This window comes from Ctenopharyngodon idella, chromosome 12, assembly GCF_019924925.1.
Source record: "Ctenopharyngodon idella isolate HZGC_01 chromosome 12, HZGC01, whole genome shotgun sequence".
Lineage (NCBI taxonomy): Eukaryota > Metazoa > Chordata > Actinopteri > Cypriniformes > Xenocyprididae > Ctenopharyngodon > Ctenopharyngodon idella.
The window spans coordinates 13,492,816-13,518,265 of record NC_067231.1 but is presented as its reverse complement, the minus strand read 5'-3'; the positions used below and the strand labels follow the sequence as shown (position 1 = coordinate 13,518,265).

The following is a 25,450-nucleotide window of genomic DNA, read 5'->3' as shown; positions in this document are numbered from 1 at the left end:
ATTGGCTGTAATACTAATGATGTCCTATAGAGGGGGCCACAGGATAAGAAATCTTTGAAGTCCACTTTTACTCTCAGTTTCCATCTGTTAAAATATCAAATAAATGCATACTCCGAGAGAGCTTTACAAGTTTGTTATACCCTCTGGATACTTAATATTGATCAGGTGAATGCACGTTTTAAACAGTGTAAAAATGAACTTTCACTGTTTCACTCAAACCACCCTTGTTCACATTACTTAAACTACATGAACTTAATTTATAACTGCGTTGTTTCTACTAAAAATGAGTATTGTCAGCTTTACTTAATAAATGTTTGTTCAGTCAACTTAACATTGCTGAGTGAAACGCACAAATTAATGTTGACATAACTAACTGGGCAGTGGATCTGTAGTTCCCAGTATGCTTTGCAAGGGACTGCATTAGGAGAGTAAATTTAGGGATTAAAGTGTTATTTTATGTTTTTCAGTAAAGGGAAAGATGTTGTTAGTTTATGTGTTAGTTAGTTAGTTAGTTATTATTAGTTTAGTTTAGTGTTTAATGTTCAGTTATGTTGGACATTTAAAGAAGTTTCTGTAATGTTTTTGAATTTTGTGGTTATCATTATGCAGAAGAGTGGCGCCGGTGTTTAGGCTGTAAGCGCTCATATACGCATGTTTAGGATGGAATTCCTGCTCTAAATTCAATTGAGTTTGTTCAATGAGTTCTTTTTTGAGTGCATTTTGTAGAGCAAATAGTTCATTTAATAAGGTAAATTAAGTCAATAAATGTATTCATCTTGCGTAATAAACATAACATTAAAGGATTAGTCCACTTTCAAATTAAAATTTCCTGATAATTTACTCACCCCCATGTCATCCAAGATGTCCATGTCCTTCTTTCTTCAGTCGAAAAGAAATGAAGGTTTTTGATGAAAACATTCCAGGATTTTTCTCCTTATAGTGGACTTCAGTTGGCCCTAAATGGTTGAAGGTCAAAATTACAGTTTCAGTGCAGCTTCAAAGGGCTTTAAACAATACCAGACAAAGAATAAGGGTCTTATCTAACGAAACAATCGGTCATTTTCTAAAAAAATTAAAATGTATATGCTTTATAAACAAAAATGATTCTGTGCTTCCGCCAGACCACCTTCCGTATTCTTCAAAAAGCATACGCTGTATGTCCTATGCCTTCCCTATTCAACTTACAGAAAAAACGGAACTGGCGCCGCATTCGTTCCGTAAGTAGAATAGGGAAGGTGTAGGACATTCAGCGTAAGCTTTTTGAAGAATACGGAAGTGCGGTCTGGTGGAAGCACTTGCAAGGCGATCATTTGTGTTTATAAAGCATATACATTTCAATTTTTTTTTTAGAAAATGGCCGATCGTTTCGCTAGATAAGACCCTTATTCCTCGTCTGGTATCATTAAAGCCCTTTGAAGCTGCACTGAAACTATAATTTTGACCTTCAACCGTTTGGGGCCAATTGAAGTCCACAATAAGGAGAATAATCCTGGAATGTTTTCATCAAAAACCTTCATTTCTTTTCGACTAAAGAAAGAAGGACATGGACATCTTGGATGACATGGGGGTGAGTAAATTATCAAGAAATTTTAATTTGAAAATGGACTAATCCTTCGAGTAAACTGCACATATAAATATTGTGTAACAGTGACAAATGCAAATGATTTGTATTTACTCAAAGAAATTTTGTCAGCTTTATTTGAATTTCTTTTGTTCATACAACTAAATTGTTATTTGTACAAATTACTCAATATAGTTGCGTGGAACCACTTGACACTTCTTTTTTAAGTAAATCCAACAATTAATATTTTTGAGTGCAGGTAAGTTAATCACCGTTCTAAACTAATGTGCTGCTGCATTGTAACGCACACACACATACAGACAGTAGCTCGCACATCACATGCAGATCACGCACACACAGAAACATTCAGGAGCGCAGAAATGTATTGTCAATGCTGTTCTGTGATTTATCAATAAAATAGCTTTAAAAAAAATTGAAAAGGTCTAGCATATATTCCTTTTCTGTTACTTTTAAGTAACTAAAACCCACAGCTTCACTTGTAGAGACATGCTGCGATTAATTCACATGTAATCGCTCTCTCACTAATGCATTCAAATAAATGTAATCTTACTGTGCTATTTTATCTGTATCTGATTCAGAACAAGCAGAAATCTGTAAGAAATATAACGACCCATAGACAAACGAACTGATAAAAATAAGCTGTTATGTAGGAGCAATATTCTTGTGTTGCAAAACATTCCCATCCCTTGTGTTTTTATTAATGATGTCATCAGTGATTAGTCGACATCAACTTGACTTAACAGATAAATCTGCAGTCGTTCAACCCATAATGTTTACTGTAATTAATAATTATAAATCACTTGCAAACTAGTTAAATTGTAGTGTATAATATGTTGCCTCTACATTAATACACTAATAGGCATTTATTGTCACTGTAATTTACTATTAATTATTTTAGTAATTACAGTTTAATTTAATTATTATAATTTAATTAGTTCATATGTAAAGAGTTAGATGTTTTTTTTAGTCTTTGTTTTTTTCTCTTTTGTATTCTAATCCTAAATGGTGTATTTTAACAAACTGAACTCATTAGTATTTGTATTTTATGTAAAGTGTGGTTCAACCACATGTACATTTACTTGTCTGCATAGACACAAAAACATACAATGTTGTGTACTGACAGCATCTAAAACATAAATAATTTACTTTACAGACGTACAAATGTCTATGAATCCTTATTTAATCTATTAATGTTGAATTCAAAGAATTAATTGGTTGATTCTATTAAATTTGTGATGAAAGAGATTGTTTTCAATTGCATTTAATGTACTTAATCATAAGATTTCCATTCTGTGAGACTGGTGAGAGAAGCTTTGGTTTAGGAGAAGGATTATATAACAATATATGTACTCTTGGTGTTGGTGGAATTTTTTTATTGGCAAAATTCAATGTTTGTCAGTCCTCCAGAGGCAGTATGAACTTGAGCATCTACAGTAGTGGGGTAAATTGCTGCGCTCTTGAGATTAACTACACAGCCAAGAAGCAGCTAAATCCTGGCCGCAGGAAAGTGATTTACATTTAAGTCAAATAAACAAAGCTGGTGGTTTGTTAAGAAGCAGCAGAATAATATAAATGTATAATATGAATTTATGAATATGAATTAGTGAATTTAAAAGTTCTTTGTGTTACATGTCTTTCCCACTAAATGAAACAAAAGAAAAATGAATATTATTAAATAAATAAAAATATTCTCATCCAGTCGCACGCAAAGCATGCTGGAAGATGAAAACCTCCTGCCTTAAGTAATATTTAACTTGTGTTTTAGTCAATTGTCAATTATTTAGTCAATTATTTAGTTAAAACTCTATTTAAATGGCACATTTGAGTTACACTACCATTCAAGAGTCAGTAAGATTTTTTATCTGAAAGAAGTCTCTTATGCTCACCAAATACATTTTAAAACGTAATTTATTCATGTGTTGGCAAAGCTGAATTTTTAGCAGTCATTACTCCAGTTTTCAGTGTCACATGAAGTGTCCAACAGAAATCATTCTAATATGCTGATTTGGTGCATTTCTTATTATTATCAATGTTGAAAACATATTTTTGTGGAAACCATGATGCATTTTTTTTTCAGAATTTTTTGATGAATAGGAAGTTCAAATAAACATTTATTTGAAATAGAAACCTTTTGTAACATTATAAATGTCTTTTACTGTCACTTTTGATTAATTTAATATGCCCTTTCTGAATAAAAGTATTAATTTCTTTTAAAAAAATCTTACTGACCCCAAACTTTTGAACAGTAGTATAAATAAAATGGTTAGGTTATGTGAAATTGCTACAGATTAGGTTAACCGATTATGTTTCTGAGAAATCACTTAACTACTTTGAGCCGATTCAATTTCTACCCCTTAATAACGAACAGTAATTGTGTGTTCATAGATACTGTAATAACACTTCACTGCCATGCAACTTTTAAAGCAACATCACAGCATAAGAAAATAAACACACCTCATGTCTAAGCCATTGAGGAACAATATGCGGTCTCCCGGTTTAAGGCCACACGCCTCAGCTGGACTACCTGTAATGGGAAAACATTGGTTTGTGACTGAGAATAAAACCTCAGACACTTACAGTAAATAATACGACCACAAATAATCCACTTTAATGAATCATATTGATGTGTAAAACTGCCCTTTGTGATTGTTTGTAATTAAAACACTACAAGACACTCTGTCGTAGGTCTGAGAGGATTTGTAATCCATTTTCTCATCACGATGCTGGACTCCTACTTGTTTTCATAAGCAGCCCTACACGGGCGGCTGAGTCAGTGTTAACTAGCCTCAGCACAGGCCTGCAGTGGGCGAATATCGTCATACAGACACTCACACACTTATCGCCCTCTCTCCACTCGCAACATACAATTGTGCAGATGTCAATACAAATGTACCCAATGCTTGTTCATTAGTACAACAGCCCACTCCTTCCTTTTTCACAATGCACCAAAAAAACACCGCATTCCCCTTGAAAACAAGCCACTGACCCCAGCTGTGTTTTTCATGTGTCTTTTTATTACAGCCGTCTCTGTAGCCTACAGCGATATGACCCTCAACCTGGCACAAATTCTAGTGGTAAAAATATGACGGTAAAAATTAATTTCTAGCGCTAGATCTGTATCCTAATTCTGCATCAGGTCAGAAACTTTGAGAAGAAGAAAAGCCTGATTCACCTGAGAATCAGTGCTCTTTTCACTCTGATAAGTCATGAAAGGTAGCAAGTGCTTATGGGTAGTCGTCACAATCATTCATACGCACCTGCCATTACTGAGTCGATCCACACAGGAGCATGACCTCTCAGAGTAAAGCCAAAACTCTTCTTACCCCGGTACACACGGATGGTTCTGCAGAGGAAGTGGAAGAGAGATTATGACTACTGACTGACTGTAGGTGTGTTAAACACTCACATAATATACAATACTTTTATTTTTACACTTTCTGAGGAACATGACTGGCGCACAGGGGTGTAGTGTGTGGTTGCTATGTAGTTGCTAAGGTGCTATGAGTGGGTTTTTTCACACATGCTAAGGTGATCTGGGTGGTTTCTTGCTGTCCCTAGTCAAAACAGCAATTGCCATGGTGTTGCTTTGCGGTTGCTAGGGTGTTCTGGGTGGTTGCTAGGGCTTTGATAAGGTGTTCTGGGTGGTTTCTTACTGGCCCAAGTCAAAACAGTTGCCATGGTGTTGCTTTGCGGTTGCGAGGTTGTTCTGGGTGGTTGCTAGGGCATTGATAAGGTGTTCTGGGTGGTTTCTTACTTGGCCAAGTCAAAACAGTTGCTTTGCAGTTGCTAGTGTTCTGGGTGATTGCTAGGGTTTGGATAAGGTGTTCTGGGTGGTTTCTTACCATCCCAAGTCAAAATATCAATTGCCATGGTGTTGCTTTGCGGTTGCTAGGGTGTTCTGGGTGGTTTCTAGGGCTTTGATACAGTGTTCTGGGTGGTTTCTTACCATCCCAAGTCAAAATATCAATTGCCATGGTGTTGCTTTGCGGTTGTTAGGGTGCTCTAGGTGGTTGCTAGAGCATTGTCAGCGTGTTCTGTGTGGTTGCTATGTAGTTGTTTACTGGCTAAATTCCAAGGACCAGTTGCCAAGGTGTTGCTTTGCGGTTGCTAGGTGGTTGCTTACTGGATCAAGTAAAACAGTCGCTGCGTCTCATTTCAAAGGCTGCGTTCTCCGGAGGTCGCATTTGAAGGCTGCATATGTCATCGAGGCGGTCTCATTTAAGAAAAGCAACCGTTAGATTGCAATGTAAGAAAGGTTTACAGTATTTTACACTTCACAAGTAATAACAGTCAATTTTGTTACGGTTACTTTTCTTAAATAAGACATCCTTGATGACGTATGCAGCCTTCAAATGCAATCTCCAGAGGACACAGCCTCCAAAATGAGACGCATTGAGTTGCTTTGTGGTTGCTAGGGTGTTCTGGGTGGTTACTAGGGCTTTGATAAGGTGTTCTGGGTGGTTTCTTGCTGTCCAAAGTCAAAACATCAATTCCCATGGTGTTTCTTTGCGGTTGCTAGGTTGTTCTGGGTGGTTGCTAGGGCATTGATAAGGTGTTCTGGGTGGTTTCTTACTTGGCCAAGTCAAAACAGTTGCTTTGCGGTTGCTAGTGTTCTGGGTGATTGCTAGGGTTTGGATAAGGTGTTCTGGGTGGTTTCTTATTGGCCCAAGTCAAAACAGTTGCCAGTGTGTTGCTTTGCGGTTGTTAGGGTGCTCTAGGTGGTTGCTAGAGCATTGTCAGCGTGTTCTGTGTGGTTGCTATGTAGTTGTTTACTGGCTAAATTCCAAGGACCATTTGCCAAGGTGTTGCTTTGCGGTTGCTAGGTGGTTGCTTACTGGATCAAGTCAAAACAGTCGCTGCGTCTCATTTCAAAGGCTGCGTCCTCCGGAGGTCGCATTTGAAGGCTGCATATGTCATCGAGGCGGTCTCATTTAAGAAAAGCAACTGTTAGATTGCAAAGTAATAAAGGTTTACAGTATTTTACACTTCACAAGTAAAAACAGTCAATTTTGTTACGGTTACTATTCTTAAATAAGACATCCTTGATGACATATGCAGCCTTCAAATGCGACCTCCGGAGGACACAGCCTCCAAAATGAGACGCATTGAGTTGCTTTGCGGTTGTTGGGGTGCTCTAGGTGGTTGCTAGAGCATTGCAGGGGTGTTCTGTGTGGTTGCTAGGTGGTTGTTTACTGGCTAAATTCAAAAGACTAGTTGCCACAGTGTTGCTTTGCGGTTGCTAGGGTGTTCTAAGTGATAGCTAGAGCATTGCTGGGGTGTTCTGTATGGTTGCTAGGTGGTTGCTTAATGGCCCTAGTCAAAACAGCAGTTGGCAAGGTGTTGCTTTGCAGTTTCTAAGATGTTCTAGGTTGTTGCTAGGGCATTGCTGGGGTGTTCTGTGTGGTTGCTAGGTGGTTGTTTACCGACATAAGTCAAAAGACCAGTTGCGGTTGCTAAGAGGTTCTAGGTTGCTGTTATAAATCGCTGGTTGGTTGATACTAGTCAAGTCCCTAGACATTCTGATCACTAGTCATGGCTCCATCAAGTCTACATGGGATTTTTCAAGAGTTTTATAATCCACCAGGTAAAAATGTCTGATTGCTTCGAAGAATAATAGCACACATCTCCTCAATAAGTACAATTTGAGGTATTATGATGTAAAACAGATGACATGGCAAAGTTGAAAGAGGTTTACTCAAAAACCCTATTTTTATATATGTACGAGACTTATAAAACAAGTTCCAATAATGAAAACTCATACTAGTATGTTTATTGACAGTACATGACCAATATATTTCATAGGCCAAACATGCAAATACTGATTCATATCAACTTCATACCATCATATAATAACAACCTACGTAGTAAACAAGATGGACAAGTATACCGAAGCACCACTTGAACGGCTATTTAAGAACCAATTCCCCTGCTTCTTAGAGAAAACATATGACATATCATTAGAGTAAAGCTGGCTTTAGCAGTTGCTGTGGCAACACCTCAAGACGACACTGGAACCATTGAGTAAACAGAGATGAAGGAAAGCAATAGAAACATTTTCTTGTCGCAGTGCCGTTTTACATAAGGTGCGCCGCCAGAACCAAACACTGATGGCGGATTAGAAAGGAGATGACAGATACACAAAGACACGTTAAAAAACCAGAAAACTCTCCATGGGGATTACATAAGGACTGAACCAAGGAAGCATTATTTATTGAAGAGCAGCAGCTTATCAGATGAGGAATATAGTCTACAAGGTATTAGCACATCATATCTACTTTTGCTGTCGTATTTAATAATCTAAACACTCTGGGTGATACTTCCCCAGTAATATTTTAGACATTTTCAATTCACAAATAAAGAATACAGAGAGATTGTGATGACTTCATATTGAAAGGCACACTGTAAATGTCAATTATAAGCAAATGTACAAAAAACAAGTGAATCTGCTTTTGTTTTGACTGAAATTCAAATAATCAGCTTCATGGCTTGAATATGATATTATGGCAATCTTCCCTTTAGGTTAAGTCACGATTTTAATGATTAAAATATTGTGATAAGCCGATTATAAATCCTGAATTCTAAAACACTCAACCAGTAGATCACCATATGAAAAAGTGTTCGTGATGTAGACAGTGTGTGCGTGAAAGCATGAGGCACAGAAACAAACACAACTCAACAGTGCTTCTCTCACCCACCCACACACAAAGTCTCCCACATATTACACAGTGTTCTTTGCATTTGAGGAGACTTCCTGCAGTGTTTTGGGATAAAATTTTTCAAAACAGCATGGAAGATGAAATCTAAAAGCTAATTTTATCATATATAAAATAATAGGACATGAAAAAAGGAACATCAAAAAACTACTATATAAAGGAGGCATATGATACATACCTCTGGTTGGCTCCAGTGACATAGTGGCTGGGAATGGTGGTGGTGCTCTTCCTAAGGCCACGGTCGGATTGGGCCGGGTCATCGCCGGTATCTCTGGGCACGGAACTGGCCCGTTTCGAGCCTTGCGGGCGCTCGTGATGGTCTTGACTTCGACTCCGGCGGAGCCTGTTTTGGGGTTCGCCCAGGCTCTTGCTACGGCACATGCGGTTGAGGAGACTCTGAGAGACGGCCTCATCAAAGCGCTGCCGATGCTTCTTGGGAATGAAGATCCTGGCAAACATGGTCACAGGAAGGCAACAGAGAAAAAAAGGTTTAAATCAGCTATGAGGAGCCATTATCGTAAAGACTCTTTAAAGGTTGCTAGTTCAATTCAGCCAGTCAGTTTTCCCATCCAATGGTTTCCATCACGACCCAAAGTGAAGAAGCTTTCAGACATTCATTCAGACGAGGAGGATCACTTGTTTAAAATCCATTAATATATTCAGTGTGATGGATGGAAAACAGGAAAGGTTGACAGAGACAAAAAAAACTCAAAGTAAGCTGAGTAATGAAGGATATCCAGATTTTTGTAGCAGCCTTTCTGAGTACTGTCTTCATCTGAAACTCCCACTCCAGAAGCTCTGGTAGAGATACCAGAATCCAGCAATAGCAAAGGTGTGGGAGTATATAACACTACCGCTTCTCTCTCTCTCTCTCTCTCTCTCCCTCTCTCTCTCTCTCCTTATTCCTCATTCTCTTTTTGCTGTTAGTGATGTTCCATGCTCTCTGGGAAGAGCATCAAATCTCAGATGCAGCACAGCAAATTCTTTCACTTGTAGCATGACATTAGAAAAATAGTTGAAGAGATTCAGCACATACTGAAATTAGTGATTTCAGAATGTTTGGGAAAAACATTTGGCAGACAAGAGGCAAATACAGTTTTGATAGCTTTACCTTTATAAGATGGAGTATAAAAATAAGGCCATGTTTGTCACATTTATGCAACGTTGGTGGTTATGGAAAAGCCTGTTATACCGCCCACCAGGGAAACAGAAAAAGACATCAACTGAAAAATCTCAGCAAATGTAACCTTAGTAACCTCGAGTGTAACGTCAGCACAATTCTGTCTGCTTTGTTCTCTAAAGGTGATGCACTGACATTAGCATTTAAAATAATTCCATGTGTTGATCAAATAAAAAGCACATTCATTTTCTGAGTCATGGCATAAATTCTCTTGATATTTGTAGGTCTCTAATTGTCACTGACAGAATGTATTCATTTAATAAGGCTAATGGATTATGAACACAAACTGAATATAATTAATTTGCTTTTCTTTAGACATTACTAAACATATCTATAGCGCACTTTCTGTAAGCAGCTCCGATATTAAAGGGTTAGTTCACCCAAAAATGAAAATAATGTAATTTATTACTCACTCTCATGCCGTTCCACACCCATAAGACCTTCATTAATCTTCAGAATGCAAATTAAGATATTTTTGTTGATATCCGATGGCTCAGTGAGGCCTGCATAGCCAGCAATTGACATTTCCTCTCTCAAGATCTATTAATGTACTAAAAACTTTAAATCAGTTCATGTGAGTACAGTGGTTCAATATTAATATTATAAAGCGACGGAGCGTTATGAATCAGCGTTATGAATCAGCGGTTCGGAGCGCCAAAGTCACGTGATTTCAGCAGTTTGGCGGTTTGACATGCGATCCGAATCATGATTCGACACGCTGATTCATAACGCTCCGAAGCTTCATGAAGCAGTGTTTTGAAATCGGCCATCATTATAGAAGTCGTTATTTTGTTTTTTTGGCGCACCAAAAATATTCTCGTTGCTTTATAATATTAATATTGAACCACTGTACTCACATGAACTGATTTTAAATATATTTTTAGTACATTAATGGATCTTGAGAGAGGAAATGTCATTGCTGGCTATGCAGGCCTCACTGAGCCATCGGATTTCAACAAAAATATCTTAATTTGTGTTCTGAAGATGAACGAAGGTCTTACGGGTGTGGAACGGCATGAGGGTGAGTAATTAATGACAGAATTTTCATTTTTGGGTGAACTAACCCTTTAAGGGATTGTTTACTCAAATTCTGTCATCATTTACTCGCCCACAAAGAGAATTTTTTTTAAAATATCTATTTTAGCTTTCATACAGATTTGGAATGACATGAGGCAGAGTAAATGATGACCATTTTTAGGTGAACTATTTCTTTAAGTAAAACATATACACATTATTCCACATACACAAGTAAATTACTTCATAACTCGGTTTTATAAACACAGTCTCTATTATTCTGTACAACCTCTACTAGGCACTATGCAGTCATAACGATTAACCTGGAAATATGATTTAAAATGATACAGTTTCACAATAACATTTCTCTCTCCCCATTGCCTGGGTGACAGTATTGACAAAAACACACCATTATACAATTCTAGAGAGCAGAGTTGCCTCAGGTTCACATTATTATGGAGGCACAGAAAGAGAGACTCTGTGACTTAATTGAGTGGCCATTCGCTGCATTAATGGCAGCAATTTCAGACAGCAGACTAGAATAAATAAAGCGTTAAGTGCCCTAACAGGCCTCTACAAACCTCAATACTACTGTACTAGCACGAGCATTCTGAATGACAGCATACTGTACATCTGAGTGCATTAACATTTACTGAGCTTCTCCGAAAATGTGGACGGAACTAACATTGCCAGACTGAATTTGCATTTGTGAAGTGAAATTTATTTAAGGGGGTCAGACGGTGCCATGCTTTGCCTATTTTCTGACCAAATATGATTGTTATTAAGAAAATGGAACTGGGACATTTTGAGCAAAGGTTAATATGAGTAGCTCTGTTTTAAAATTTTAATTACAGTCCTTGACTTATTATTAATTCTGTTGCAGTTCCCAGTAATCCAAAAATTATTTAAAGGGGTGATATAATGCCATTTTTACAAGATGAAAAATAAGTCTCTGATGTCCCCAGAGGTTTAGCTCAAAATACCCCACAGCTAATTTTTTATAGCATGTTAAATTTGTCACTGAGCATTAGTGAGCAAAAAAGCTCTGTTTTTGAGTGTGTCCCTTTAAATGCAAATGAGCTGCTGCTGCTAAGCAGAGGGCAGAGTTTGTTAGCACATTAGCAGCGCCGATTACCTCACACAGACTCACTAAAATTGTCAGAAACTGTTCAGCCTTTTCAGTAACTTTGCAGATGTTGTTTGTGCTCTAACAGCAACATTACACACTAACTAAAGTCAAAAAAGTGAAATCATAATCAACCGCCCCTTTAAGCAGTTCTCTCTGTTTGTGGGGAAAGTAAAAGGACAATATGAATAATCAAACTAGTGAAAATACAGAAATCAGATAATTAATAAGCCACATATCCCGAAAAATATCACTCGCACAACATGAACACAAACCTTTTATACGTGTCCAGTTAAAATCTTAGACGTAAAGTTTTATGGCAAAGACAAAAAACATTTAATAACCATTTTGCAGAAGAATCAACATAACAAATTACGATTATGATAATGTTCTCAGCAAAATACTGCATAATATTGAATAGACAAATTCTATTTAGATAGATCAATGAATGATATTAAAGTCTAATTAAAAGTACTCACCCAAAGCAACTCATCTTTTAGTTTATCATGACTCAGAACAAGATGCAAGTCAAGTGGCTACTTAAGAGATATATTCAGAACAATGAGTGTCACTTTAACTCCAATGAACAGCCACTAAACCATCAAGAACCATTGACTGCAACTGTCTCGAGACCGCTGCCTCTCTATAATGACCTGCAGAAGATCAGCACTGAATAATGAGCAGAAAATCCATTCACCAAAAGAGATAGAGAGATCATGTGTTGGCAGAAACTGAGACATGTATGCCAAATATAGTCAAGGCTTATTAATATATATACAGGTATTAGTGAGGATTAAATGAGGCCAGTGATATGATTTTACCAATTCATGTGTTATATTGGGTGAACTGTACAATAATTGGCTGTTAACAACTATAATAGCCATTTTTGTATTTATAATAAATACAGTCAAACCAAAAATTAGTCAGACACTAGATATAATTATTTTATTTTTTTATTAGTGGGTGCAGGACACTATAGTTAATTTATATAAGTGAGGATAGCAAAATAAAGTAAACTGACATATTATACCCAAAAATTCTTCATACAGTGGACTACCAGTAAAACTGATTTGGGACCAAAAATTATTCAGACACTTTGACCTGACCATGTTTTGCTTAAGTGTTATCTGACATAATTTTTTCTGACACAGTTTAACTCTGAGATCTTGTCATATGTTATTACCATTTTTTTACTTTTTAAATAGTGAATAAACTGTAATAATGAACAAAATGTTCAAGGTGTCTGAATAAATTTTGCTTTGACTGTATATAAATAAAATGTATGTTAACTTACAAGAAACTAACAAGCAACTTATGCATGTGCACAAGACAAAAGTACACATATTAAGTGTGTGATGCTACTTCCGTAGATGGGGATAGTATGGCTTGGGATAGAATAGGATACAAGCTGTAAGCCTACATTATAGTTCAAAATGTTGGGATCAGTAAGATTAAATTAATACTTTTTTTTCAGCAAGGATGCATTAAATTGATCAAAAGTGACAGTAAAACATGTTAAATTTTACAAAAGATTTATATTTCAAATAAATTCTGTTCTTTTGAACTTCCTATTTATCAAAGAATCCTGAAAAAAAAAAACATATCACAGTTTCCAAACAATGACAATTATACGATTTTTTTTTTTTTTTTGAGAACCAAATCAGTATATTAGAATGATTTTAAAATGTTCTCTAAATATCTTTGTCCCTTCAAAGCATTCCATTTCCTGAAAAACTGAATAACAACAAACTTGTGATATAACTAAGATGATGGCAGAAGATGGCAAAATAGACAATGACACCTTAAACTGGCTTGCCCATGATATTGCACAGATACATATTTGTTGTCAACTAAAAAAGCGTAGCTTAAATGTACTGGGAACTGGCTAATGTCCTAGTAGGCCAATGCAAACTAAATCTACCCAGATAGGCTTAAAATCTGTCCCAGATAATGTTCAAATATAACGGATCAAAACATATTGAATAATAGATACTAAGTGCTAACAGTTCAATACAGATGTTTTTTTGTTTGTTTGTTTGTTTGTTTTTTGTATCATACTCTCATATTCAAATTTGACAGCAGCACATTTAGGATTACATAGTACAAAAACCCCAGTGAACTCAAGATCCCCAAGCTGCTGAACACATGGTGACATCCCCATTCACTACCCTTCTCCAGATATATCTCTAAAGAGGATTACAAACAGTGACAAAGGTTATCTCATAAGACAAAGGAACAACACCTACTGTGCAGAGAGAATAGCTTGTCGCTGTTAAGCAAACATGATATTAAACACTTTATATGGCCTTAATGATGTTCTTCCTCTGATAAATTGACTTGAAGTAGGTGAAAATGTAACATACAGTAGAAATCTTTGACTTTATTTCTCTTGCACATCAAACACCTTCAAATTGCACATCAAATACCAAACTAAAAAATATTATACAAATATTTGAATACACTATCGTTGAAAAGTTTGGGGTCAGCTTATTTATTTATTTTAGTGCTGTCAAACGATTAATCGTGATTAATCGCATCCAAAATAAAAGTTTACATAATATGTGTGTCTACTGTGTATTTTTATTATGTATATATAAATACACACACATACATGTACTTATATATATATATATATATATTTATTTATTTATTTATTTATGTATCATTATATATAAATATAATTTTTTATATATAAATATAATACATTTTTATTAAATATATACATGCTTGTGTGTGTATTTTTATATTCATAAAAAATACACAGTATACACATATTATGTAAACACAAACTTTTATTTTGGATGCGATTAATCATGATTAATCATTTGCCAGCACTAATTTATTTATTTATTTTTGAAAAACGTTAATACGTTTATTCAGCATGAACACATTAAATTGATCAAATGTTACAGTAAAGACATTTATAATGTTACAAAAGATTTCGGTTTCAAATAAATGTTGTTGTTTTGTACTATTTATCAAAGAATCCTAAAAAATGCATCACGGTTTTCACAAAAATATTAAGCAGCACAACTGTTTTCAACTGTGATAATATTAAGAAATGTTATTATTATAGAAATTCCATTACCATATCAGGATATTAGAATGATTTCTGAAGGATCATATGTCACTAAAGACTGCAGTAATGGCTGCTGAAAATTCAGCTTTACCATCACAGGGATAAATTACATTTTAAAATATATTAAAATTTAAATTGTAATGACATTTCACAAATTTCTACCTATTTTTGATCAAATAAATAAGCCTTGGTAAGCATAAGAGATGTCTTTTAAAAGGTATATTATAGTCAAACATCTAATTAAGTTAAAACATCTGAAAACAAATCACTTGTGTAAACTGTCCTACTAAGCATCACTTGCCAAACAGCTTGACGTGCCCAAAGAGGAGCCAACAAATGGATCAACACTAGAATTCTCTGTCCAGTGCCGTCTTATGTTATTGACCCAGTTGGCATTAAGGCTTGACTGGAAAGGGAATTTCACTATTAACTGTGTCAGCATACATCAGAGGGTTAGAAGATTATCAGTTTGCATTGCAGCACCACAACACCACATCTATCAGTGTTCTTATTAGGTCAACCAAGTTTATACTGAAAGCCACACTAGCTAATTCTCTTACTGCAAATATGTCCCTCATAGTATAACTTTCTGTTTCAAAAACAGAAAAAAACCCCACCAGAACATTAACTAAAAATCTATTCATATATTTAGCAAAACCTACACTAAACTGATGCCCTCTGGTGGCCTTCAATCTGTTCTGCATGGCTAAATACAGTAGCTGAAAACATTTGGGTCAGAGTGGCCCTGAGATGGAGGTTAAAAATTAATGAGCACTGTAGGTGGCAGATGGAGTTGTCATAGATACCTGATGTTTGAGATGAGCTGTTGCTGCTCTTCGGTTGTCAAGATGTCAGGAAGAATGGAAGCAAGCCAGTCCACCTTCCTCTCAGCAGCAAACTGTTTCAGTACAGCAAAAAGTTTCTCTTTTACCTCTGGATCATTCCTCAAAATCTCTTCAACCTGAAACAGGAGTGATTGTGATATTGTACATCTTTAAATATATATATATATATCAATTCATAAAAGCACATACAAAGTCTGTCAGATAAACTCACCCTCTTGTTGAACTCCAGAGCCTTGTGTTTGCGGTCCTGACGCATGCCGTCTGTGTCGTTCTGAGAGATCTCTAGGCTGCCGCTGCTGCGTTTCTGACGGCTGCCCATGCACAGCACCCCTAGACGCAGTGTTCGGCCCTGAGAGGCCTTTATCAAAGCTGCAGCCATCTCATGGTGCTTTACAGGGATCCCATTAACCTCCATGACATAATCTCCAGCTCTGAGACCACTACGACCCGCTGGAGAGCAGGGGGAGCAATCCTCCACCAGCAGCGGGCAGTCTCCCACTATAGTGAATCCGAAGCGACCATCAGGGCCTGGAGTAATATCCATCTGCAGGCAATGAAATTCAACAGATTTTTGCACGTTGTTATAGACAGAAACAGAATATATAATTGTATATTCTTTGTCTTCATGTTAGTTTCTGGTAGTTTTGAAAAACGTTAGTTTCATTAATATATTAATATATGTTTATTAATATATTATTAAAGCTGCAGTCCGTAAGTTTTGCCTCTTTGTCGCCATCTCTGTTTGAAACCTGCAATTGCAGTTATTTGCGGAATTATTATTTTTATGTGGGTTGTGGATTGGCACGGCTCCTCTAATGTTTGTTGTCAGTCACCACACCGGTGGATACTGTACTTCGGAAACACAGATTCTACGTCTTGGAAGTATGACCAAAATAAGAATTTTCACCGGAAAATGTCATCTGATGGAGTAAGTAACAAATCTGCCACTTATTTTCTGACCAACTGAGAAAAAAGCATAAATAGCGCTGCCAATGGCGATTAAATCTAACGATCGCTTAGCTTGGATCGCGTCAAACATTAAAAATTTGTTAATGTTAACAACATTAGCATTGCGTGACTATGTGTATTTAGTGTGTATTAGCGTTACCTGTAGATTTAAATTTCTGTAGCCACACCGCAGTCCGAAGTCTTTTGCTTTTGACTACGGGTGAATCTCCAGTTGTCACTGATGATTGTCATTTGGACCTTTCTGGATTACGATCCGCCATCAAAATGATAAGTTTAATTATTTAAGCTGCTGTGAGAAAACGCTATAAATGATCCACTACCAGTAGCATCCTCACATATAGCCTACTAGCTGGGACTTGTTCTTTCTGTTTACAGACCTGACGTAATGATGCAAAGACAAACGGCTGCATGCTTGAATTTCCCGCGGAAACCTACCAGTACCGATTTTATTATAAAACATTATTATAAGCTTACTGTTGTGAATCGGGCTAAGGTAAGGAGATAGTTTTGAACACTGGCTGGTTATGTACTTGCTCAAAATTGGATTTTGGATCATTTTTAACAAACAAAAAAAAGTTATAGACAGCAGCTTTAACATATAAACATATTTATAAGTGTAAATAGTAGATAGACGCCATTTATACTTAGGGGCAGATACTATTTACACCTCAGCGTATTGTAATACAATATAAAAGTATGCAATAGTAACAACATATTCAGTATATATGATTATATTAATTAAAGGTACACTATTTACATTTTTTTGTTCAAAATTTACAAAATGTATATAATGAGCGAGCACATCATGAATCCATCTTCCAAACCGTGTTTTTTGTCTTATCCTGAATCATTATGGTACGCCTATAATAAGGGTTTATATTCTATTTTAGATTATTTTAGGCAGGACGCCAACCGCTGCGGAGTAACCCAGTACCAGTGTGACTCGTCATATACATAAAAAGAGAGAAGTAGCTCCAGCTACAATGTTCTTCCACAAGACGCATGCAGTTTTGTTTATTAACCGCTAGAGCGCAAAAGTTGCATAGTGTACCTTTAAAATTATAAATAGATGCTGCCGTATTGGGTCATTACTTATCCCAATCCTAAAAGCCCTCCTTTACACCTACCTAATAATCACTTTATTCCCACTATTAAATACACGTTAGACACTTTAATTCCAATTTTTTAATATTTTCTAAATTTTTATTTAAAATAAATGCCTCTCCAAGCTGATATGAGATGGAAAAAAGGAAGAAGAATGAGTTCGGAAAAAGGCGAATTCAAAAGCTGATGCTACCGTCCTTAATCTCCATACCACTGATCCTGTAATCAACAGGATTTCTTTTGTGATTTTGTCTCAATCATTTTGGCAGAGTTAGTGTAAATAGCCTCTGCCACCAAGTTGGGCTATTTGCACTTGGTTAAATAAATACATTCTGGCAAAAAATGAGCATCATGTCATTGACCCACCTGTTGGATGCGTGAAACCACTCCAATACTGGGCGGGATGTTTCGTTGTGACTGGGCAAGGGCTATAACCTCTTGAGCACCAAGACTGGAAACATTCTGTCCCTCAATCTCCAAGACCTGGTCTCCAGGTTGCAGTCCAGACAGCTGAGCACTGCTTCCCTCCTCCACAGTCAGGATGTAGCTGGGCCCATTCCCCCCTATCTGAAAGCCAAACTCCTCTGGCCAGCCCTGGTTGGATGCTGGCATGGTGAGGACTGTGAAAATGATGGCAAATAGAGGATATGTGCTCTCTAATAGGCAACTAGGGTCCAAATGTTCATCAGCCTGTTGTAAACAAGACCTACTTATGCACAGCAGAATGATCAAGTCTCCTGAGAAAAATGGAAATTTGCAGAGCAACACTGCAGACACATGCTTAAAACAATATCCAGACACTAAAATATGTCAAGCACCTTATACCTAGACCGATAAATGTGTCAGGTTATGTGAATTTCTGCCTATCCTGTCAAGACAAAGTAATGCAGGCTCACATAAAGAGAACTACGCAACCTTTACTAAATACAGACTCTCAGCTGACACATTAGACCTCCCAGTAACATTGACCTCATTGAAAAGGAACAGAGGCTCCCAAATCATCCGATACTGGAAGACAAATTTGGCTGAACACAGTATCAGCGATGTGAATTCACGTTCATAGCACAGCAAGTACTCACTAGTGAAACCAGAACACAAAAAGACATTCAAATAACCACACTATCAACATCCTAGGCCTGTAGATTGATAGAAGGTCATTCATCAAAGCATTAGCCTACATGCACATCTAAATGTGCTGCTGAAGAAAGTAATGTTAATATTAATACAACATTATCTCTCTAATACAAATTTTTGAACACTAAACACTTACTAATATCTTTGGGCGGATAACGAGGACCCGGCTTGTTCTGCCGTAAGGAGTATCTCCCTTTCTTATTCTGGAGGAATTTCTTCATTTTGTCGTAATTCAACAGGTATCAAAGATTCTAAGGGGAAAACGCCTGGTCCACAGCTTCAACGTTGTCGCCGAGATCCTCCTACTGCACAGCACCACGCTTCAGGGGAGACGCCTTGCGAATGCCCCCCATCGTCATGTGGCATGCAGAGCACTGCCACTTAAAAAAAGGGTGACACTGCATCAAGTGCCAGAGTGATCCTGTCTATGAGTTGACTCTGCATCTCTGGCGAGTCTTTCTAGTCCTGCCTGCAGAGCTCAAATCAAGAAACTGGGACACCTAGCACAGATCCTTAATGATTCTCTCTCCAAAAAGGGTAAAGTGAGGCCCCATTTCTCTATAAATACCTCCTTCCCATGCTCTCTCTTCTAGCTGTCTCTCCAAGGGACAAAAAGTAGCCCAGTATCAGCTTGGGGATCTGGCAGGACGATGGTGGATAATTAGAACGTCTGAATGCACTGAAGAGCGCAGTCACACATCTTTGAACAGGAGCAGTGCTATTAAAGCTCTTGTTCTGGATTAAACAGATTAAATGCTGCATCTCGAGATCTCTTGTGCCACATGGCAGGGACACATGTCATGCATCCGAGGGGGATTCAGGAGGAAAGAATTGATTTACTGAGTGAGCTGACATGCAGCTCAGGTGCAACCAGGAAGACCCAGACTGTTTTTTGAGTACTGGCCTGGGCAGATAATAAAAAATCGACACACCACAGTATAAACAGTGTGTATTGCGGTTTCACTTTCAAGGTTACAAACTGAATGGGGAAACAGTATAACTAGCAGTAAACTGTAATAGACGTATTATGTAAAGGACTGAAGCAAAGACAAGTTATACAGGGCTAACTGAATTATTTAGTGCCAATGCTTGTATCTCCAAACACACTGTTCCTCAATCAACATCTCAACTTACCAATACAACAGAAAAGCGGTTGTGTATGTAGAAATATATCATTGTATTGCAATGAAAGTTTGGTTTTTTTTTTGTTTTTTTTTTAAAAGGAAAATGTTCCATCTTGCACTGACAGTAAAGACTCTGCTCTCTTCATTATTTTAAAATGTCAAATGGCTTCTGTCTGTTATAACTGCAGAAATAAATTAGACAATAAATTAAACAGAATTAACTTGGTTGTTACAGTGTTACAAAAAATAATGGAATAAATGAAAAGGGTGGTAACTAAAACATCCAAAAATAATACCATTCTCCAGCCTTCAATAATTTGTTAGCTCACATTTAAGTTGTGTAATTTATTTTAACTTATATGTTGTGGTCTGACAACCAAATGTGCAATAAAAGAGTAACTTTAAAAACACATAAAACTTTCTTAATATTCCTACAATTAATGTTAACAACACATAGATTTACAAATGCATGCATACCTTAAAAGAAAATACCTGCTGCCTTTGCTCAGTGGAGTATTCTCGAAGGGCTTTGGTGGTATCCCTTTTCTTTGAGGCATCACCACTAGTGAATGTGCAGGTCTGTAACATGATAACTGTAAGAGGCAACAGTTAGAAGGCTATGACAACCCTGAACTGAAAACAAGTAGGCTACACTTAATATATTAAGCATCTGCTTCTGAGACAAATGACAAAATATAAAATAATTTAATGTTTTAAAATAATAAATTTGCAAAATAAGTAAAAAAGTTCAGAAGAATAATATAAAGACTGTAATGTAATCTGAATGTAGCCTATGTATGTTAGCAGAGCAAAGTTGTGTGCCATTTGAAGAATGTAGGCCTAGCTCAGTTTTCATTATCCAAATATGAAAGGGAAGTGGCGATAGTCTTTTCTTTATGTCCATCGGGAATTGATAGGATCGCCTGGATCGTTGTGGTTTGCCACTGCTGTGATCTCATGATGTGAGTGACAGGTTGTCCCGCCCTCACGCCAGTAAACACGTCATCGGAGAAGAGAAGGGAAGCTATTTTGATAAAGATTTCGAGGGCACATAAATTAAAATAAAATAAATAAATAACTGCACGGATTAATCATTTACATAAAAAACGGCAATATTCCATAAAAACAAGAATAATTGTTGATTTCATGGTGACTTTAATACTTAGAGAGGAGAAAATTTATTTACGTTTTTATTTCGAAACAGGATACGTAATTTGCAGACTGTACTGAAAGATAACGACTTTAAAACAGCGAGCCTGAAGAAAGTAAACAATTAAAAGCCTGGGAGCCTGGGACGACTTTTACTTTGACAACGTCTTGGGTAAGTTCCGTATCAGTGTTGCCCTGTCAGCTTTGGGATTGTTTTCAACCGAAAAAGTCGCTAATAAATATAGGTAGTCGAGGGTTGTTGTTTAATTTATTTAATTTTTTTTTAATGTAAAATAATATTTTTGAAATAAATTATTTTAGGGAGGCAATTCGGGGTATATGTTTTGAAAGACTAGGTTTCTTATTTTATTTTGAGATCTGGCAACACTGTTCCTGTTCACGTTTACAGCTACTTCACACTACGGTCTGTATGGAAAGAGTAAAAGTGTGAGGATGGTGCTCAGGTAAATAAAGGTAAAACTTTCCTACTCTTGCCTCTCTCTGTATACACTGCCACGCTTGTGTGTCCAGTATTAGTTAAAAATAAACTTTTAAACACAGTTTAATATGGTTTTATTGAATAGTTATTGTTCGGTCATACGAGTAGGTTCGGTTTTGATTTAGGCGCTTCTGTCTCATCTTATACAAACATAAACACCTGTAATAAGAAATAAATTACTCACTCACAGTACTGTGCTGCTTAGGTAGTGGCAAATGGACTTCCTCACTCTGTTTGGCATTTATGTGGCAGTAGTGCTCACCTGCATTGCTCTGGTTTGTAAGTATTCAGGACATCAGCAGACTCCTCTCGGTCGGCTTTTGGACACATTCACAGGGGTAAGAGCCTAGGTGAAGTCCTGAAACCTAATGATTTCTGCAGTTGTTTAAAGTGTAATTTATATTATCTTTTAGGTTGTCTCTCCATTGATCCCACGATGTCTCCAAAGCGTTTGCTACAGGACTATGCACAGACTGTTCCATCAGAGGTAACATAAGTTTGAACAGGTCACACCAGACATGCTTTGCTAAAACCTTTTTATACTGTATATTAAAAATTGACAGATCATCAGTATCTCGAAACAAAATGCAGTCAACCAGATTTTGTAAGCGTATACACACTACCAATTTAAAATAACTGTTTCCAATTTATTATATTTTAAAATGTAATTTATTCCAGTGAAGGCAAAGCTGAATATTCAGCATCATTACTCCAGTCTTCAGTGTCACATGATCATGTTCCGATTTAGTGTTGTACTTAATAACTTTGTGGAAACTGAAATACATTTTCTTTCAGGATTCTTTGATGAATAGAAAGTTCAAAATAACAGCATTTATTTCAAATATATTTTGTAAGATTATAAATGTCTTTATAATGTCTTTTTGATTAATTTAATGCAGCCTTGCTGAATAAAAGTATTAATTATTTTTAAAAAAAAGTCGTACAGACCCCAAACTTTTGAACGGGAGTATGCACTAAACATATTAAGTTGCTTACAGTATATAATATAATATAATATACATCTTACCTATAAGCTTCCTAACAAATTAGTCTGCTTTTAAGGTTAGTGTCAGCGGCACATTCAGTTTCTTAATGCGCACTGTCCCTGTTAAATAAACCAATAAAAAAAAAAAAAGATATCTGATAGATATAAACAACATCTTGATACATTCAAGGCATTTAAAAAAAAAAAAAAAAAATACATGTATTTGGCAGACACTTTGATCCAGTGTGTCTTGCAGTGTATTCAAAGTCTTTATTTTATCAGTATTTGTGTTCCTTGAACGTTCCCTGTCCTGACATCCTATGTCCAATCATTTCCTTTCATGTCAGGAACAACTGCTTCCTTTACTTGCACCTGTTACTTGAAGTGGTTGTATATGGAGAATTCTCCTATGAGGTCTTTGGCTTCTGTTTGGACATGGGCACAAGTTCAGTCAGCTTGTGCATTCCCTACGTCCTCCTTGCACTGAAGTCCTATCTGTTCTACCTGTGTTGTAGCAGAGACCCAGGTAAGCAAATGAAGACTTGTCTCATTTTCATTACTAAAAACAAATACATTCAGTTTGACTTTCTTTTTGAAGGCACACTGACAAAGGCAAACCATACTACACAACTGAAGGTCTACCAGTATGATGAAAAACTGTTCCAGCAGGGAGTCAGGTGTTCAACCTGTCAGCTGGTCAAACCTGCCCGATCCAAACACTGTAGTAAGTGTTTGTTAATCCTTCATTTAAACTTCAGAACATGCATTGTAAAAATTATAATAATTTTAACATTAAAAAAAATAATAATTATCTGTAACAGTAAAAACCTGTCAATTGGTGAATGGTAAGTTCCCTCACTATAATCTTTTCTAATAGATCTAGCTGGACATTTCATGTAATTTTTACAGCAAAGTACTGTTAATAGAGTGCAACAGTTGGGTTTCGGAAGTAAAAACTCCATTCGTTTTCTCCATAAGGAAATTTTGAATGATAACTAATAAACCTTTAAAGACAGACTGTGAGCTATGCTGAAAAGGGGGACTTTTGCACTCTGTTGTACAGTTTTTGGAAGAGAAAACTTCTTTTTTTTTACTGTGAAATTTAAGTTAAATCCATAAATCCAAAAACATTGCTACCATATTTTATACAGTAAAGTTCTAGTATCATAATACTAATGTTTAGCTAATTACTAGGAATAGCTAGCTAGGAATATTTAGGAATCAGCTATTACTAACCCCATTTAACTCACATAAACTAATTTAAAGGAATTTTCAGCATTCAATACAAGTTCAGTGGTATCACAAAATAATTTCCCTTGTCCCTCAGTTTAAAAAGAAACAAAACAAATAAGTTATAAGCAAACAAACTCTTGTTGTTGTTGTTGTTATTAATGGCCCAGTATACTGTCATTGTAAGTGCCATTTCTTTTTTACTTTTTACATTCCACAAATGCTGTTGAAATCATTTGTACAGGGGTTTGCAATCGATGTGTCCAGAGATTCGACCATCATTGTGTATGGGTGAATAACTGCATCGGTGCCCAGAACATCAGATACTTCCTACTGTACCTCCTGAGTGTTTGTGCCATGGCAGGTGATATTGCAGTCCTTACAGCAGACATGTTGCTCCAAACTGTTTTGCGAACTGGACTCCTGCACGCTCACTACATTGATGAGCAGGGTGAGCAACAGCCCGCTGGACCGCTCTTTATCATCCAGGTGATAATAACTTACCACAGGAATGTTCTTTACTAATAACTGTGCTGTGGTGCATGGATTGTCTCCCTAATAAATCTTTTTCTATTGCATTCTTTGTACAGCATCTCTTTCTGACGTTTCCACGGATTGTCTTCATGCTGGGCTTCCTGGTGTTTGTCTTTTTCCTCTTGGCGGGTTATTCCATGTTTCACATGTATTTGGCTTTGATAAATCAAACCTCCAATGAGTGGTTTAAAGGAAAAGGTCACAACTGCCAGCATTGCCATCCACACACTGGACACAACTGCCAGACCTCATACAATCCATTTAGAGGTTTCTATCACAGAGGAATCCTTAAAAATCTTGGGGAAATCTTTTGGCCCTTATGTCCTGTTCAGAAAAAGGAAAATTAGAGAAAGTGTTGTTGTTGTTGTTAACAGTGTGTTTGTACTAAACTCTATTTTATTTTTGGTAAATGGATTTTTTAATAAATACTTTCTCAGCTTTATGTATTATTGGTACCCCTTCTTTTTCTTTTTTTTGTTTTCTGACTTATTTTTTTTTTTATAAGAATGTTCATATAATTTCACATTTGTTTACATATATATATATGCATAAACTTGCGGTACTCTCGAGATAGATGCCATATTTAACTTTATGAAAATGAGGCTCTCAAGGATAGGCATACAGTCCATTCAATAGGTTGTATGGTCTTTCAGTCATGTAATGTCTAATTTTTATAAACATGCGTTTCAGTGTTTTTGTTTCAAGGATTTGTTTTTGAAACATATTTCTGGAGGGCTAGGAGTAATTACATGGTTACATGGGCATATTATTATTATTTAGGATGTAAGGGTTAGATTTCAACAACATTACATAAAAATATTTCAAAGAATATAAAATACTACATTTTGAAAGTGTATATATTGTACATACTGTATATATATATATATATATATATATATATATTACACATACATTATAGGGATCATGGTCTGAACTAATTTTGAGCAAATTATCAAATTTGTCATTGGATAATAGTGGTTTGTGAATTTATTTTGTTTAAGTTTTATATTAATGTGGGATTTGTATTTCATGTAGATTATAGGGTATTGTTTTCATTTTGAAGTGGAAGGTTAAAGTGAGACACTTGGTGTAAAATGCCCGCTAAGTATAAATGTTTTCTAAAAAAAAAACCAAATAGAAAACTGTAATAGACCTTAACGTTTGTGTAATTTTACAGTAAAAT

The 25,450-nt window shown here is 36.3% G+C and overlaps 2 protein-coding genes across 8 annotated transcripts in view; one reads left to right on the top strand and one right to left on the bottom strand.

The window, feature by feature from the left end:
• Positions 1–20,364, bottom strand: part of grid2ipb (glutamate receptor, ionotropic, delta 2 (Grid2) interacting protein, b) — a 38,229-nt gene extending 17,865 nt beyond the window's left edge. For 4 of the 6 annotated variants that reach the window (XM_051915244.1, XM_051915245.1, XM_051915247.1 and 1 more), the window contains exons 1-7: positions 18,883–19,210; positions 17,979–18,232; positions 15,751–16,083; positions 15,501–15,655; positions 8,474–8,743; positions 4,840–4,925; positions 4,037–4,106 (exon numbers count right to left, since the gene is read on the bottom strand). In XM_051915244.1, the coding sequence (XP_051771204.1) occupies positions 4,037–4,106; positions 4,840–4,925; positions 8,474–8,743; positions 15,501–15,655; positions 15,751–16,083; positions 17,979–18,232; positions 18,883–18,967 (1,253 nt within the window). In that variant the 5' untranslated portion in view covers positions 18,968–19,210. Of the gene's footprint in view, positions 1–4,036; positions 4,107–4,839; positions 4,926–8,473; positions 9,131–15,500; positions 15,656–15,750; positions 16,084–17,978; positions 18,233–18,882; positions 19,211–20,347 lie in introns of those variants that run through there. The other 2 variants (XM_051915246.1, XM_051915250.1) reach the window with 2 other exon arrangements.
• An 840-nt stretch (positions 20,365–21,204) lies between these two features.
• Positions 21,205–24,709, top strand: zdhhc4 (zinc finger DHHC-type palmitoyltransferase 4). 2 transcript variants are annotated; one of them, XM_051915263.1, is made up of 7 exons: positions 21,205–21,483; positions 21,724–21,856; positions 21,932–22,005; positions 22,851–23,029; positions 23,102–23,227; positions 23,978–24,222; positions 24,324–24,709. In XM_051915263.1, exons 2-7 carry the CDS (start codon positions 21,734–21,736, stop codon positions 24,612–24,614), a joined length of 1,038 nt encoding a protein of 345 aa, XP_051771223.1. In that variant the 5' UTR covers positions 21,205–21,483; positions 21,724–21,733; the 3' UTR covers positions 24,615–24,709. The 2 variants fall into 2 exon arrangements, with proteins under 2 accessions (XP_051771223.1, XP_051771222.1); XM_051915262.1 differs by having other exon boundaries at positions 21,205–21,493.
• The last annotated feature ends 741 nt before the right edge of the window (positions 24,710–25,450 follow it).

Coding starts and splice junctions, on each gene's coding strand:
- zdhhc4 (XM_051915263.1), top strand. CDS start 21,734: ATGGACTTCCTCACTCTGTTTGGCATTTATGTGGCAGTAGTGCTCACC. Junction 22,006..22,850: donor CACAGACTGTTCCATCAGAG/GTAACATAAGTT, acceptor CTTTCATGTCAG/GAACAACTGCTTCCTTTACT. Junction 23,228..23,977: donor TGCCCGATCCAAACACTGTA/GTAAGTGTTTGT, acceptor TCATTTGTACAG/GGGTTTGCAATCGATGTGTC.